This window comes from Setaria italica, chromosome IX (genome assembly GCF_000263155.2).
Source record: "Setaria italica strain Yugu1 chromosome IX, Setaria_italica_v2.0, whole genome shotgun sequence".
NCBI lineage: Eukaryota > Viridiplantae > Streptophyta > Magnoliopsida > Poales > Poaceae > Setaria > Setaria italica.
The window spans coordinates 33112771-33130674 of NC_028458.1; the positions used below are offsets into that span (position 1 = coordinate 33112771).

A 17904-nucleotide genomic window follows, 5' to 3' on the forward strand; every position below is an offset into this window, starting at 1 on the left:
CAGGTGGTAAGAATAACCTGGACTAAAGGTCACCCTTTTAATCCCGGTTGGTGTTACCACTCGGGACTAAAACTCACGACACCAATCGGGATAAAATGGGGTCTTTTATCCCGGTTGGAAACTCCAACCGGGATAAAAGGATCCCTCACGTGTGGCTGAAAAAGAGCTAAAACCCTCGGACCCTTTTATCCCGGTTTGTAATACCAACCGGGATAAAATGGGATCTTTTATCTCGGTTGGTGTTTCCAACCGGGATAAAAAGGTCCCCTACGTGTGGCTGGGGCAGAACTAAATTCTTCGGACCCTTTTATCCCGGTTTGTAATACCAACCGGGATAAAAGGGGTCCCCCACGAGTTAGTATAAAAGGATTGGATCCCCTATATAGTCAGATGTGGTGTGTAGGTAGGATGGTAAGGAAGCTACGCGTGAGGCTTGAGGTCGTGGGTTCGAATCCCACGAACCGCGCACGCGCATATTTCGCATGAAAATCGCGTGCGCATGTGGGGAGGCCTCCCTGGGACTCCCCGGGAATTTATTTATTTTTAAAAGGGGTCATGTATCGCGCCTGGCGTGGCAGCCCATTTAGTCCCGGTTGAGGGATCCGGGATAAAAGACACCCCTTTTGTCCCGATTGCTTTATCCCGAATAGTTTTTCGAGAGATTTGCACCTTTCCAACCGGGACTAATACTCAGTTTTCTACTAGTGCTAATTTCGCGATTGGAATCCTTACAGCCTGCAACTAATCGGTTTGGGACTGATAAAAAACTATATATTTTCATACTTGCTTATAGCCAGTGCTTACTCTGAAAATTTTCACAATCAATACTAGCCACGAACCAACTATGATGTTAATTTTTTTCAAAAAAAATTCATATCATAAAAATAACAAAACTTTGCTAATAGCCAATTGCTCCAAGATTATTTTTTTGGTGCTAACCTGGCCCTCTCTTGCGCCTCATAATCACACTAGCTACAGTCATCGTTAACTGATTATTTTTGCCCTTTTGATCATTATTGGCTGATGGGAATTTATAGAAGTCAACTGAATGTATTTACAGAAAAACATTCGTCTCAGCTCAACTTTCTAAATTTATCAAGATTGAAGAAGCTTCATCTGTAAAGGCATTTGTCAAATATTTGCAAACTTTGAGTTGGCAAATCACCAGTTAACATACAGGTTAATTAGTAATTAACTATTTTTTTTTGAAAGAACGAAGTGCGTGTTTCATTGATATAGAAGAAAATACAAAACTACAGCCCTGGGAGGCCATAGGCAGAAAAAGGAAAATAAAAGGAAAATAAAAAGACTCGCCCGGTTGGATTTGGACATCAACGCGGGTCACCACTCAACTCAAAAAATGCCACACCCGACCGGTTGGATTGGAACGTCAATGCGGCCTCCTCACTCCACTCACCACGACAGCACCCACCAACATTCACTCTCATATATGTGCCAAAACCTCCAGGCGTGGCCCTGTGTCGACAGGGAACCCAGACTGCACCGCACCGAGAAGACCACCGCCATGTGGGACCCTCCGCCGTAGTACCGCTGCAACACCACACTCCACCTGACGGAGTGATACCACCGAATCCGGACCTCTCGCAGGCTACCTCGCAGACGCCACCAAGATAACACAACGCGCGGGAGCCTCGCCGCATCTGCCGTTGGACTTCACCTCGCTCTCGTCGCCTCAAAGAAACACCGCGCGCGGGAGCCTTGCCTCACCCACCATGGTACTCCACGTGTTGTCACCACCTCGCCCATCATGGTACTCCATGTCACAGATCCGTTTCTTTTGTCACTGTCAGAGTGGTGAGCAATGCTGCCCTATTCCACGAGATCTCCATCGATCAACCAAGCCACCGCCGCAGATCGATTTCACCTCGTTGCTTCACCCACGCAAAAGCCTTCGCCATTAAGTTAGCAAACCAGAGAAGTCGCTTGCGCCGCCTTTCGACGATGTACTGCACTGGGTAGCCCAGCCAAGCTAATCAACCCGCAAGCCTAGTTGTCCCATGATGTCATTGCCGCAAGCGTTGTCTTCCGACACAGTCCCACGCCGCTTTGACTGTTGCCAAGCAACATCAGTCGCCGTGGTCCGCTGCAAGCAGCCAAGCCGACAACCATGCAACAACCCAAACCGCTGCTATACCTGCGATCGCGTCCACATGGCCTCAGCAACACCCGTCCAGCTTTCCACGCAGCTGGAATGCCGCCACCGGCTGCGGCCGCCCCTGACCAATGGACCAGCAATATCACGAACCGAGACGGGTCTCTAAAAATGATGCCTCCAAGGAGGGCATGACGCTAATGGTGCCACCGTAGCTCGTCCAGGGTCTGGACAGGGTTTTCACCCAGAGGACCCCTGCAGCAGGGTTGTAGCTCAGAGATGACGCCCCCAACAGGAAGAACGACGCCCTAGGGCGCCGCCGTCGTCTCCACCAGCAAACGCCGGCGAGGGTTTTCGCCCGAAGCATCCCAACCCCTCACTTCACGCTCACAGCTCGGCACTCCCAAACTACAATCACGGCAGCCTATCTAGGGCGGCGTCGCTGCCGCACATCCACGCACCACGCCACCGTACCTCCACCTCCGCTTGCTCGCCGCCGTGTCTCCACGCAGCACACTGAACCCCCACACCTCACAGCCTCCTCCACGCCACGTGAGCCCCCACAAGAGCTTAGCCGCCTTCCTCTCTCGACGCTGCCTTCGCAGCTCCTTGAACCGAGGATAGGTGGCCCGACGACGCCTTCAGCCCCACCTTGGTGCCGCCAACGTGCCCCTGCGCTAGGTGTTCGTGCCGCGCTTCCATGGCATCGCTGGCACAAGGCCACCCCACCCGCGGCACCACGCCGCCATCGTTGAAGGCACAGATGTGCCGTGTCCTGGCCTGTCACTCACCCTGTCACTCACCCTACTTGGCCACCATCGCGCAGCCACGCGCCGGACTGGCCGCCCTCCATCCGCCACCACTGGCCGGTCCGCTCCTTCCCCCGCGTGGCACTACCTCGTCTTCGTTCCTGGGGCCGACCTCCTCGACCCGCTCCGCTCGAACCTTCGCAGGCACACCCACCTCCGGTCTGGCACACCGCCGCCACTGCACATGCCGCACCCCACCACGCTACCTCAGCCTTCGCAACACTGCTGCCTAGGGGGGTGAAGCACCATCGCACCTCGCTCGCACCCTACCTGCTATCGCCGCCGCCGTCCGTAGCACCGCGTCCAGCGCGGCTGCCATCCCGCCGTTGCACCGGCACAGGCCACGCATGCGCCGGCTACCGCCCCGCATAGATCCGGCCCCGGGGGCACTAGCCCGAGATGCCGCCGCCACCTCCATGGCCTAGCGCCACCACACCTTAGACCTACGCAGGCCCCCCGTCCGGTGAGAGAGGCCCCGCCGCCGCCTTACTAGCAGGCACTCGGGCTTTCTGGTGCACTGCTCTAGTGGCGGCGAGGTGGGGAGGAGGCCTGGAGGGAGGGTGGCGGCGGATGGGGGTGCCGCCCGAGTCACCTGAGAGACGACGCGGGGCCGGGAGGTGCTGCGTGAGGTTAGTAATTAACTATAGAGATGCAGGGCACCACAAACGTGCTTATTGTCAAAAATTCATATGTAACAAACAGTTTAAGATATGTCCACCAAGCAAGACAACCACCGTCTTGAATCACCGGATATGGCGGACAATGCAGCACCTCAATGGTCCGTCGAAGAATTTTCCTTTATGAATAGCAAAAGTATACATTTTCTCAAGCAAGCAATGGAAAAAATAGCTTTAATTTAGCTCAAACAAGATTCACTGCATCTTTTCCCTGTTCTTTAATTCGGTACAAAGTGATGCATAATTTCTTTCAGCCTTGTACGTGTATAAGTGATAAGTTACTAAAACATGATCTTCTTGTAAAATTTGAACTATAAACAGTGGCATGCATGTTCGAAACTGCAACAAGCGCGCACTTTGTCCTCTACAATTTTTTTGAGTCTTGAAGGTTCTAAAACACCAATGCTCCTGAGAGTTACCAGTTATCCTTCCAAGCTGGGCTGTTTTGAACTCCTACATTAGAAATTTACTCAAAACAGAGTATCCTAAGTATCCCAAATGAGAGTAATTGGTCAAATTTCATAGTTTTATAGCTTCTCTAAATTCTCAAAAGGATGATAGAAAATTTAGGTATGGACAGTATGAACAAACTTTTAAATTTATAGATCTGATACAAGTACATCTAGGCTGTCAATCAGTGTTCTCTGTGAATACCATCATGTAAATAAAAAGGAAAAATAATATCATTCGCAATATGTTGGAGGTCAGGCAAAGAAACAATGACATAACAAGTATGCCTACCTTCACAGCTGCATTTAGTTTCCATTTTCGCCTGCATTTTGTGTTGGATTTTATATGGCATTGGCCCATGAATAAATCTAAAATTTCAAATAAATTTGAAAGGCCATTGTATGGCAAGAGGATTCATTTCAAAAAAAAATGTATGGCAAAAGGATGGTGGAAATGATGGAACCTTTGGTCAGGATTTCCAGCAGCCACAAAGACGCTATACAAGTCACCGCCGATCTGCACTCCGACAAGTGCGTGGACGTGCCTGCTCTGTTTGTCCCCCGGCCGTCTCGCTTGCGTGGTGGTGGTGGGGCCGTGAAGCTGAGCCTGAACCTGAACTGGTCCGCGCGGATGGAGAGTGGTCAGATGCGAGGACCCAAGTCCTGATCCCATTGGCTGAAGGCGCGAATGAAAGGATTGACGCAAGCGCTGATGCGCCGCCGGCCGCTCAGTCAACTGTTTAATCAGCAAGAACTCCTAGTTCACCGGAAGATCCAAAAGTCAGAAGTCTCTGATCCAGTCCAGCGGCCGCAGATTCTTCCTCCCTATAGAAGCAGCTCATCGCAGTCGGGTGCTCTCCGCATCCCGGCGACGGCGAGTCGGCGAACGCGCTACCCTGCCGCCTGTGCATCGAGGAGAGTTGCGGAACCTGCCGGTGCCGAAGGTGCCGGGTGCTTTGCTCCCTTGTAACGCTTCGATTATCTTGTCTCCACGGATCCTCTCTAGCAGGCTATCATCTGGATGGTTCAAGGCCAAAATTTTGGCTACGCCAAAGAAATTCTGGCGCTTGCACGAGCTGCCCAGGCAGCCAAATCCCATGCCCGATTTGCATCCTTTGCACGAAACTTCTAATTCGATTTGAAAATTGTATTCCTTCCAAGGAATGAACAAATCAAGAACCATATGAGCTATCATTTGTCATTATTATTTTGACACGTGGGACTCACATGTTGTACCGATGAATAAAGATGTTTTTTTCGTCTTGCTGGCATTCTAGCAGGGGTCTAACCCAAACATGTTGTACATGGCGAAATTTGGCAGAAGGAGTGAATTTTGCATTCAGAAGGTGCAAACTAAACAGCTCCTACTCCTTACCAATGCACCAAAATGGACCTTTTGCATTCATCAGGAGTGGGGGGAAATAGTTTGAAAATTTCTTGAGGTTTTAAACTGCTGCAGAAAGAAGATGGAGAATGAATTAACAGTTGGTGTATAGGTGGTGTATGTTTCACTGCGATAAGTGCCATGAAATTTTTCCCTGCGTCTGTTAGCTCTGAGTCCTTCCCTGTTTACTGACTTGGCTTGAATCGATTCTACAGTACGGTTCACATGGCCTCTGAATCAGGGGATGGCAACTGCAATGCTTGGGCAGCAAGATATCCTTCTGGAGTTCTCTCACCCTACAAGTTTAACCGCAGGTGGCTTCCTCCTCCTGATTTTGTGAAAAATGTCAGCATCATTTTGATTACTCTGAATGCTATCGTCTTTATTTCCATCCTACTTAGACTCCATGGAATCTCTTATGGACAGAATTGTTTAATGCCTTTATATGTACGTTATGTTTGGTTTTCCATGTGTTTCATGCCTGTTTTAAAATGAGCATGTCAAGTGCGGAACAAGTAGTGCAGCTTTTTATGCTTGTGGCATGTCAAACTAAAGCATGAATAGATCATTACTACGAGGCCGTTGATGAAAATTTTAGGTCTGACGAGATTGCAGAATTTTGAGTGCAAATAGCAACACGTTTGCCTTTTGTGCAGTTTGTTCAGTGGTTCAATTTTCATAACATCTCCTTATGTGAGCTACTACTGCATAATTTTCAGATCAGTGCAAAGCAGTGATGTTTCATTGAAGATCACACACTGCGGAGTCTGTTATGCTGTTATTTGGACACGAAATAAGCACAATAATTCAAAATATCCTTTGTTTCCTGGGTAAGCTTTTCAGATCAATATATACATCATAGTCAGGATTGCTGATGAACTGTTTCTCCTTGTCTAAAATGGTGTTTGTACTATATATTTGTCAATACTATTAATTTGTGCAGGCATGAGATAGCTGGAGTCGTAACTGAGGTTGGTTCAGATGTAAGTGGGTGACCATGTAGGTGTTCGAACCTATGTGAACTCATGCCAGGATTGTGAAAATTGCAATAACTCTCTAGAGAACCACTGCCCACAATCAGTTTTTTACTTTCAATTGCACTGATACAGATGGCACTATCACAAAGGGAGGTTACTCCACTCACATTGTAGTCCATGAAAGGTATGACAGTATACTTTAATTGGATTTTTGGTATTGATAAATCTAAATTTAGAGATGAAAACAGGCTCCAATGTTATTTTATTCCATTGTAATTTCCTTCGCCTATTTGAAGATGCTTTCTAATTTCTTATGGGAGGTGAGTAAAATTTGTGTCATTATCGCTGTGCAACCATTTTCATGAAAATCAATACGATGAAAGAATAATATATGTGTCCAATCTTGATGCTGGTTTCGATACAACTTTTCTGAATAGGAAAGAACATTTTCTGTTGATTGACGGACATTTCAGGTACTGCTTCAAAATACCAGATGGCTACCCTTTGGCAAAGGCAGCACCACTTCTATGTGCTGGAATCACTGTGTATACTCCAATGGTGCAACACAACATGAACCAACCAGGAAAATCACTGGGGGTCATTGGACTCGGTGGGCTGGGTCATATGGCAGTGAAATTTGGTAAAGCCTTTTGTCTTAAGGTCACTGTTTTCAGCACAAGTGAATCAAAGAGAGATGAAGCCATCAACATCCTTGGAGCAGATAATTTTGTTATATCATTAAACACACAGCAGATGGAGGTACTGGACATTGCATAGTTTAATGTACCTAATATGCCACTTATTTTTCTTTATAAGGATCACATGATTTTGTATTAGTACCAAAACTACGAGAAAGTTTGGTGTGGCAAACATCTTTTCTTTTTTTGGTGGGAAGCATTTTTATTATGTCTTATTTTATTTCTAAAGGTACAAGCATATCAAATTATTTGCACAAGAAAAGAACAGATCAGTAGGCCACTGCCTTTCTCATTGTTTTGCTACTTGATTCTGATCCAGATGTCCAGTTCTGCATATGACCATGAATAGTTTTCTTATGCTGAGAATGGAGATATTTTGCTAAATAGTGCCTGTTCCACTTTATCGATTGCTGACTGTACTATATATGTCATCTCCTGCTTTTACAGTCCCTGAAAAGCTCTCTGCACTTCATAGTTTGACACTGATTCCATTGATCATCCATTTGATCCATATCTCTCACTCCTTAAAGTTGGTGGTGTGATGGCATTAGTGAGCTTTCCAAGTGAGATCAAAATACATCCTGCAAGCCTTAATCTTGGTAATTCTCTGCTGTGAAACTCTTGTTGTGAAGAGAAGCACAAGTCATTTAGATTTAACCTGAACTGTTTTTTACGTGCATGGACCTTGTCTGGTAGTATTGTTGGAGGTACAAAGGACATCCAAGAAATGGTTAACTTCTGTGCAGCAAACAAAATCTATCCAGAGATTGAGATCATCAAGATGGATTATATCAACGAGGCTCTCATGAGGCTTCTTAATTGAGATGTTAAATACCACTTTGTAATCGACATCTAGAACTCTTTCAAGTAGCATGTCTCATTCTCACGCGATCCTCTTAATTTTGTTGATGTATAAGAGCCAGCACAAATCTTGGAGTCATGATAGAAGAACTAAATGTAAATTAATGCTGCATTACACATTTGCATTATTCGTTCCTAGCTAGTGTGCTGTGCGGATGGCTGCATCCCTCCCATGTATGGTTAGCGTTGTCAACTCTACATAAATAACGTATTTGCAGCTATGCTTTGTGTGATAATATTGTAGCTTCTATAGAAATATCAATAGACATCGCCATTTCCATCAAAAACTATATCATCGTCATCTAAATACATGGGAATACAGCCGAGCACCATATGGACAGAACTTTATTTTCTATGGAAATTAGTATAAAATGTTTTGAAAGCAGTAGATGTACTTCTGTAACTATTCTTCTTACATGTGTTGTCTTCCATTTTTCTCTCATCTGAGAAATAAAATATAAAAATTTTAATTGATGATAAACCAAAACAAGAAGTCAATTCAAGTTTTCAGCACAATTCCTTCTTGGACAGGTAAGTAATAAAGTAAGAAGAATCTAGGTTCGGAAAAAGATTCCCCTCAGCTTTATTTTCAATTATAGATTTGGCATAGAGCAAACATAATATATTAGTTATATCATGTTGATATAATCCAGCAATTTAGTGAATCTGGGGGGATGAACTCCCTCCATCCCATAAAAACATATCATTCTAGGATTCAAATTTTGTCCAACAAAACTCATCATTCTAGCTTTATAGGAAACATGACCGGCCTCTAAATTATTATATACTTCCATCCCTGCCCTAGTCTACCTGGGCTCCCTCATCTAACAATTCTAATATCCAAGCAGCATGCATGCATAGGGTGATTAATAAAACATTTCCTCTTAATTACCTCAGCAAAGAAAACAGAATCACATAACTAACCAGCAAATGGACATCAGTTCACGTCTCTTATAGCAAATTTTACCATTTTAAAGTTCCTAGAGTGATATATTTTTTCAAACAAAGTTAGTACACTTATACAATGTCGGTGCAATTTTTGCGCTGGATATGAGACCAAGAATGATCAAGTTGAGCACAAATATTATTTTCAATCAATATGTACTATGGCCTGTCCATCAGATCCTTAGGGATATGCGTGCATAAAAAGAGGGGTCCAACGCACATAGTAAAAAGTTAGTACTAAAAAAGAGTATCTAAGTCCACTTCCCAATGCATCAAACAACATAGGATTCGAAGGATCCTACCAAGAGTCATGAAAAATTTGATATATGCTACCCAATTATTTGTTAGGATAATCCCAATCTATGTCACTTCCTCCAAAGTTTCCATGCCATATGAAGTATGATACAACTCTCTTAACACATAGTATCAAGCGATTATTTCTTAGAGTTCCAAGAAAATTAACCATTGGATAATGTTATGCCTATGCTAGTTGACCCAAAGCAAGTATAATATATGAAACAATGCCACCACAAATATGTGCCCAAGTTGTATCTCCATGATGATTTAACCGTTCCTTCACTCCTTATTAATTTGCTGCCAGGTCAGCGGAAAACTGTATCTAGCACCTATAATTATTAATTTGCATGATTCTATCCTCCATTGGGATTATCGAGTAACATTGCTCACATGGGAGTTCTTGTAAAGTCTATGGATTGCTTGGCATCTCTCAAGGACATCCTGGTGTGTTCCATAACTTCCAAAGGTTTTTTCTCTAAATAAAAAACTTCCAAAGGTTTAGAAGGCATCCTTTTACAAGCTCAATGCCGAATTTGGTTTTGCTGCAGTAAGAAATTTGAAGATATAGGTGTCATCATAAATAGTTTAAGTGTTGGACATGCCAAAAAATTGGGAACGACATGGGACCATTGGTAGAACATTATTTTTCACCTTCGTACTAAAAACCAAAACTAGTTATGGGAGTGTTTATTTGGTACTCTTAAGGATGCTCTTAGCTTATCTTTACTCTTCAAATCATATATTCCTATATAAACAACCATATGGCTCAAGCAGTACATCGACAATTATATCACTATACCAAAAAAGATCAATATCAACGAGATGTTCCAAATAGTGGAACTTATATTCTCCACAACCAGATACAAGCCCATGAACAACATTATCGAGGGAGGCTTTGGTATGCTATTGTGAAATAAAAAAATAATTTAGAATTAATAAAGCTAGAAAATAATTGGGTTTATAATAAGGTTTAATTAATTTTGTTTGGACGGATCCTAAAAATGTCGCATAGGAAGACATAACAATAAGATCTCTAAAAGGAGGCCATCATGGGCATCAATGGATTCCTTAAGCATGCTAGCTAGTGAGTTGGTGATGTGTCATAATACCATGCTCAATCATATTGTACAATTTATGTTAGCTAGATATCATTCTTCTTCACCATAAAAGAAAATTTTCTTTTGATAAATATCAATTACCTGAAACTAAATCATCAAAGAGTACATTCAGATTTATAGCCATAGATCTAGTTTGATTTATAGCCATAGATCTAGTTTGATGACTACAACCTACGAATGGATCATGCACTCTACGAGGGTGTGTTGGCGATTCGTCGGAGGAGCTACGAGATCAAGTTGTTTGGAAAATGACAAAATTAGCAGCTATTATGGTGATCTATGGAGCTACGATTGTTGTAGATTTAGGTGGTCACTAATGAGGAAAGAGAGCATCTTGTAACGATGGCGAACTACACATGTGAAAAGAGAGTATATATACATTAGTTCTTTCATATATATTTGCAAGAAGCACGAGCAAAGTCTCCGGAAGAACATCTGCATCAAGACTCTTGAACAGTAGTTGCACTTGCAGTTGGGTCACTAACATGTGGGCCTGGATTCACACATCAATAATCTAATTGTATAAAACAGTAATGAAGAAAATTCTTTTCCCTTTCCAATATTTGGGCAGCTCCTCCCCCATCAGGTGGAAGTGGTTGCTCGGTACTACTGTTATCTGCAGTGGTGGGTCACTGACACGTGGGATCGTGTCCATGCGTTGGTGACTCAAAAACAATGCCAACTACTGCAGAAAAACTTTTTCCCATCGGGCGGCCGCGAACTGCAGCAGCGGCAAGCACTCTCCCACCGGCACGGCAGCCGACCGACCAACCAACCTACTCGCCGGCAGCGGCGAACCTGCGGATCCCTTCCCTTTCCCTCCCACGGGACCCTCCCCTCTGGTGGTGGCTGCTGTTCCCCGCCTCGGATCCTTTCCGTTCCCCGCTCCCTGATGCGGCCCGGGCCGCCGCCGCCGCCTCCGGATCCGCTGATCTAGCTGCTGCTATTGCTGTCCCTGCTTGGTTGGGTTCAGGAGGAAGAGGAGGGAGTGGGAGATGATGTTCTGGAGGGACGGCGGCGGGAGCGGGAGCGGGAGCGGGCGGGACTCCCTCAGCGGCGGGCCGCCCTGCGGCCAGGTGCGCGTCCTCGTCGTCGGCGACTCAGGTCAGTCAGTCTGTCCCTATCCGGATTAGCAGTAGCGAATCTTGCGTCGTTCGTCTTTGCACAGGCTCGGCTTAGTGGGATTTAACTTTAGTGCGGCTGGATTATAGGATCAGGGGCCAATCAAGAATTGGCACTCTGATTAAGGGGAATTAACGGATGCGTTCATGCAGTTTTCAGTGCATCTGGTGACTTCTTGGTTGCGATTTGACTCGATTATTCTCACCTCCACACCAAATGGTGGCATGTTCTGTGGATTATTCTGGTTTACTTATGAGCAAAGCTTGTAGCTAGCATATGCAACCCAAAAATAATGGCCACATTCACTATTCGGGCTAAAATCAAGAAAAGTAAATGGTGTCATGCTGTGCTTTGGAACAGGGCAATGCTTGCGTCCGGAGATTGTAAAGTATGTGCGCTTGTGATGACTTTACCAGCATAATTCACCAAACCTTTATCATATAGCTATGAGATTTGAAAACTACCCACTATCTCTTTTTAGCACATCTTGGATCATGATAATTTGTAACATAAGATCAGTTTGTGTGGAGTGTAGCTACCCCTGCTTATTAACCTTCCAATGCATTCAACAGCCTAATTTTAACAAGTCATTTCAGTCCATCTTTTTTTTTGCTTCCCTTCAACATTATATTAATAATTTCATGTCATTTCAATGGAAACTGTTTATTGGACTTTAATGCCTTTTTCCTTGTTAGCCTTTTCATCCTTAAAAATAGCATCCTTTTATAGCAGATATCCCATCATGCCAAACATAATTTCTGCTTGAATCTCTAAGAAAATGCTAAATTCTTGGTAATGGATCTGGTTTCTCATTCTCCTTTTGATAACACTTTGCAACCAAAATAAATGAAATCGTCTAGGGAATTGAGAGCCATATATGCTACTTCATTACTGTCTGAAACAAGGTACAAATTCTGGTTCATTCCTTGTCCTTGCTCTCCAAATAAAATTCATTGCACAAATCTTTGATCTGGTGCCATTAATGATGGAGAACCGGATCTTTGTTCATTATATTACAACTTGCTGTATAACCACATTTTTGGTAGACCATTGAAGTACCACACAAATATATTCCCTGTGTCCTATTGAATATGTTGTAGACTATACCAGTTATTTTTGGTTGGGAGTCTGGGAGATGACCCATCATCCTAAATTTTTGACAGGTGTGGGCAAATCTTCATTGGTGCATCTCTTATTAAATGGTTCTGCAGTTGCTCGACCAGCCCAAACAATTGGATGTGCAGTTGGTGTTAAAGTAAGTAATCCTGTGGCTAACTTAATTTTTTTTAAATTTCAAATATATTCTCATATAAACTTTAATTCCCATAATTACAGCATATTACTTACAGTAGCCCAGGGAGTTCATCTAATAGCATCAAGGCTGATGCTGAAAGAAACTTCTTTGTTGAGCTTTGGGATGTTTCAGGACATGAGCGCTACAAAGAGTGCCGTTCACTCTTTTATTCACAAATAAATGGTAGGTGTATTTGATATTTTGCCCTGTAAATATAGTAATCTAATGCTGCATCTTTGCAGAAGTCGTTACTTTTTCTCCACATCTAGTTTAGTTGTGTAATCTGTTCCAATATCCCTTTTCAATGTGATTTCATCTTCTCAGCTACCAAACTTTGCTTGTAGAAGTATAGGGAAGGGGAAAACCCATAGAACCCATAAGTCATGACCTTACTTCTTGCATTTCTTGTACGGACCCTGTTACTGTTTGCTAAATCAGCATGAAACTACCTGATGTGGCATGGCCGCAAGTTGAAACCATTGGTCCAGTTTTACCCAACTCCATTCAATTGGTGGTTCCACGCTGCAGCTTTAACAGCTTTAATTGATGTGAAAGATGGTTTTGTACTTTTGTTATGATTTGGTATGATTTAGTGCTGGAGTGGAGAGGGAAGCTTGGCAACGGATGAGTGTAATGCCTTTAGATCTTAGTGGATAGCAAAATGGAGGACGTGATCACCCAAATAACAAGGAGTTTTTTGACAATGATCAACCTAAAACTCCTGCGGCAGCCTTATAGTTCAGGCACCTAACAACCTAACTGAAAATTCTTATCCATGGTTTCAACCAACTCCTATCTGCTAACAAACCTGAAACCTTTAAGAAACTAACAAACTACTCCCTCCGTCCCAAATTAGTATTCGTTTTGGTTTTTCTAGATGCATAAATTTTGCTATGTATCCAGACATAATATATATCTAATCTAGATAGATAATAAAAGCTATGTACCTAGAAATGCCAAAATGAATAGTAATTTGGGACGGAGGGAGTAATGCCTTATTGCCTAAGCTGATTGTACAGCACCTTAGCCACTTATGTAGCTGCCTGCTAGATGCCACAATAGGTTTATTGTTAGAATAATGTACAAGACCTGGTTTTGTGCCTTAATTGACCGAGAGACATTGCATGTGTTTGGGTTATTAACCCTGTATGCAGGATGCAGTGGTTCATTAACCCTGTATGAAACTTTCTTGTGTTACACATTCTTAGATTACTGGCACTGAATAATTATAAATAACGCAGTCTAAACTTTTTGTAAGCATGTAGTTTAAAGATTCTTAACCTTTTCTGAGATTATCTATCAGGTGTCATCTTTGTTTATGACCTCTCTCAGAGGAAGACAAAAACAAATTTGAACAAATGGGCAGTGGAGGTTGCTGAATCTGGGACCTTTTCAGCTCCTCTTGGGTCTGGTGGTCCAGGTGGCCTTCCGGTTCCTTACCTAGTGATTGCTAACAAAGTGGATATTGCTCCAAGAGACGGTAGAAGAGTGAGCAGTGGGAATCTTGTTGATGTTGCTCGTCAATGGGTTGAAAAACAAGGCCTACTTCCACCAAGTGATGAACTTCCTCTCGCTGATAGCTTCCCTGGCAATTCTGGTCTGCTCACGGTAAAGCTTTTTTATAAACATTATTTTCTGTTTGATGTCTTACACTTTAATTTAACATAGTGTGGTGGTCCATAGGTTGTCAGACACGTGAAAAAAAAGAAGACTTATCGTTTTCTCATTGATTATGTATGCGACTTTTGGAATTTTTAAATGACTGGCTTGACCTTTAAATACAGGCTGCAAAAGAGGCAAGATATGATAAAGAAGCTCTGATCAAGTTTTTCCGCATGGTTTGTGCAAAATATTTTTTTTTCTTTGATTAGTGATTCTCATTATCTTATTATTTATTAACACTATTGATGTACATCATTCAGTTGATAAGGAGAAGGTATTTTTCGAATGAGCTTCCTGCCCCGAGCCCATGGTCACTCACTTCCAGAGAGGATACCATCCTTCCTGTAGAAACTGTGAATGATGATGACCTGTTCCAAAGAAAAAGGTGAGTCTCTCTATATGTTGCTGACACATGCATCAGTGTTTGGAGGAATAAACATTCTCATTGTGATTTTTTCATCTGAAATTCTTCATGGAAACTGGATATGTGTGTGGACATGACCTGTATTTTGATTAGTATAGCAGTATCTTGTTGACACATTCGTTTCCTAACTTTTTTTGCAGCTACGGGAGTCAGAGCTACAAATACAATGGGGTTGCTCCACTGCCTGCACAGCGAAACCTAACTCCACCCCCCACACTCTATCCACAGCAGCCAATGTCATCTTCATCAGAGAACTACAGATATCACAGATTCTCCTCTTCATCAATTCCTGATTCAGGCGGTGGTAGACCAAGCCGAGCAGACATCAATATATGATGACCTGGGTCTTTAGCCATTACCACCTGGAACGTGGAAAAGAACATGACGCCTGGGCTTTTTGAATCCCAGCCTTTTGATCTTTTTGAGTTGTTCATCTGTCTTGATTGTAAGATGTCATGTTTCCAGGGCCCTCTTTTTAACATAATATTTGTGGGATCACTAGTGATAAATTCTTTTATTCATCCCTGTATATCTTTGAATTTTGTGTATGAGTTCAATAGTCATTTTAGAGTTACAGAATGGTGTACAGTAATATTCTGTAATAGCAATTTGAATCAATCTGTTTCGCCCTGTGGGGCACTGCAACTGTGTATGTACCGGCATGCCTTTATATTGAACTTTTACTGTTTACACTTTTTACACTCGGCGAATCTACTGTTTCCGGTAGTGTTTGATTTAGATATCTGGATACTATCAGAACATGTCATGTCGAAGTTTAATTGGTAGTTTGGATTAAAGCATATTCATTCTCATGTTGACCAGTTTGTATGCGGTCGATCGTCGTGTGGACTTTCATCAGCTGATGTATGTGTTGCATTGACTATGTAATTTATAAGAAGAAAATCAATTTTGGAAACATAAACAAATGCTGATACAAGAAAATTTTTAGTTTTCGTTTGAGATGGGGACACAAGGTGCGTACATTCATTGTAAGATGCTGCTAGAAAAAAAAGGGCACAATCTCATTTACACGGCTGAGAAATGTGGCGTCACATTAGAGCTCATCATCTTGAATGGAAAATGGAGTAGTGTGATCATGGAACGCTACTTCCTTTGAATCTCGGACACAAAATTACAAGAAATCATTTTCTTGACTTCTGGCATTACTTATACAAAGCTACTTTGGTTGACTACACTGCCAGGCCAAATGCTAAATTACATACAAGGTTGTTATCAGGTTACTTATCTAATCGTTTGCGCTTCTTGCCAGCTGATGCTGTATGATGCTGAGAGATCGGCTCCTCATCACAGCACGTAGCAAAGTTTACAAACCTTTTGTAAGGGGGTATCCGCGATTCCCACGAGACTAGTTCAAACTCCTCCCTCGGCAGAATAGCTGAGCCAGCAATCAGATCTCCAACCATCACCTTCGGCAATTCAGTTTTGGAATCGTCAACTTCAGTATGAGGAGGCATTAGGCGAAATGTAGCAGATGATGGCAATGCCCATGATGATGATGCAAGTCTGGTTATGTCTATAGGATGATCTTGGTCCATAAGGTTCTTTGGATGCTCACGAAACACCGAGAAGCTCTTCCGCACCACATTCCTATAATTTTTAAATATGCTGATCCAGAAGTGAACATTTTGATTTTTCCTCATCATATCAGCACATACGTTTGCTGTGATGAGTGACCCTCCCAAAGCTACCGCTAGATCTTCAGCTATAACTGCCAACTGAGGGTGTTCTTCAGGGTTTGTACCTCCAAATGCAAGAACCTTAAAGAGGTAGCTATACTCCTCATGGGACAAGGCATCAAGACGAACCGGCTTTACCGTCCCAAACCTCGATAATTTTGCAATCTTACTTATGATTATGATCTTGCTTCCTCTTCCCATCTGCTTTACTGATGAATAGAACTTCAACCAATCCTCTTCATCCACATCTGTGGTAAACTCAACCATTACCAAGGACCTCACTGGTCCTACTTCACGCGCTATTCTCCAGATGTTTTCACCCCTGACATGCAAGATTGACGAGAATTTTGACCTGACTTTCTCATTATTGCACACATGTGCAACTAGGGTTTTCTTGCCCACTCTACTACCCCCTATGATTGGGAGAACGGCCGGAGCGAAGGGAGGGATATTTTCTTGCTGCAAGATATTGATGACCAGCTGCTTTTCGACATGACGACCAAACATGAAGTTATCGATGTAAACATATGAGTCATAGGGTCTACGGAACATGCGCTCGCATCCCCCAAGAAGTAGCACAAACTCTTTCATATTAGAAATAGTTGATTCAAGATTATCCAATGTAATTTGAAGCCCATGAATATTGGGAGTGCAATTCTTTGTACAAAGGTGTTCAATGCAAGTGGTGAAGGATAATTCATTGATATTGGAACTGCTAACCTCACTTTCATCAGCGCTTGAGCTGCAGAGAGTCCTATACTTGATGGTGTCCAGAACGTGGTAGCCTTGGTACATGACCTCCACAAGCTTCTTCAGCTGAAGTAGCATCTTTGAGTTGGTGATATATCGCACCTCAGCCTCCTCGACGATCATATGGGCTCTAATCAGTAGATCTTGCAGCCTTTTCATCTTCTCCTCTAACTGCTCTTCACTTTTGTACTTGCTGATCAAGAAGGACATCAATCGGTTAATCAGGTCACCTGCAACTGCAGATACAACCATCTCCATCTTCTTTTTCTGTGCTTATGTCGTCTTACAGAGGTCGCTCAAGTCTGAGCACTTATATCCTCAGAACTGGCGTGTTCCATGGACAACAAGAGAAGCTAAGGTTGCAGACTTGAAGTCAATGAAAGCGACATGTTGGAAGATGAGCTGCCACGTAACCTACTAACCATAGTTGTTTCTCGAGTGGCCAGCACATTACACCTTCAATTTGTTTTGCAGTATGTAATGAAGAAAACAAATCCGAACCTTTTTGTGAGAAACTGAACAAGAAGTGTAAAAGGTTCGTGCTAATTAATTATTGACCGCTACTCTTCTAATGATTCGACCTAGAGGTTTTCAAAGTCCAGAAAAAGAATACCAAGCATGATAGAA

The 17904-nt window shown here is 43.0% G+C and overlaps 3 protein-coding genes across 3 annotated transcripts; 2 read left to right on the forward strand and 1 right to left on the reverse strand.

Moving 5' to 3' along the window:
- The first annotated feature begins 5657 nt into the window (after window positions 1–5657).
- Window positions 5658–7978, forward strand: LOC101781334 (probable cinnamyl alcohol dehydrogenase 1). Its single transcript, XM_022829818.1, is given in 8 exon segments — window positions 5658–5746; window positions 6152–6262; window positions 6376–6431; window positions 6542–6593; window positions 6883–7168; window positions 7555–7584; window positions 7586–7706; window positions 7782–7978. Coding segments are annotated over 8 exon segments (942 nt in total).
- A 3044-nt stretch (window positions 7979–11022) lies between these two features.
- LOC101781731 (small GTPase LIP1) lies at window positions 11023–15531 on the forward strand. The gene is made up of 7 exons (XM_004983360.4): window positions 11023–11432; window positions 12614–12705; window positions 12786–12927; window positions 14048–14352; window positions 14529–14582; window positions 14667–14791; window positions 14971–15531. Exons 1-7 carry the CDS (start codon window positions 11324–11326, stop codon window positions 15164–15166), a joined length of 1023 nt encoding a protein of 340 aa, XP_004983417.1. The 5' UTR covers window positions 11023–11323; the 3' UTR covers window positions 15167–15531.
- A 537-nt stretch (window positions 15532–16068) lies between these two features.
- LOC101782130 lies at window positions 16069–17535 on the reverse strand. The gene has a single exon (XM_012842611.2). It carries the CDS (start codon window positions 17533–17535, stop codon window positions 16069–16071), a length of 1467 nt encoding a protein of 488 aa, XP_012698065.1.
- Between the last annotated feature and the right edge of the window lie 369 nt (window positions 17536–17904).

Coding starts and splice junctions, on each gene's coding strand:
- LOC101781731 (XM_004983360.4), top strand. CDS start 11,324: ATGATGTTCTGGAGGGACGGCGGCGGGAGCGGGAGCGGGAGCGGGCGG. Junction 11,433..12,613: donor CCTCGTCGTCGGCGACTCAG/GTCAGTCAGTCT, acceptor AATTTTTGACAG/GTGTGGGCAAATCTTCATTG. Junction 12,928..14,047: donor CTTTTATTCACAAATAAATG/GTAGGTGTATTT, acceptor ATTATCTATCAG/GTGTCATCTTTGTTTATGAC.
- LOC101782130 (XM_012842611.2), bottom strand. CDS start 17,535: ATGGAGATGGTTGTATCTGCAGTTGCAGGTGACCTGATTAACCGATTG.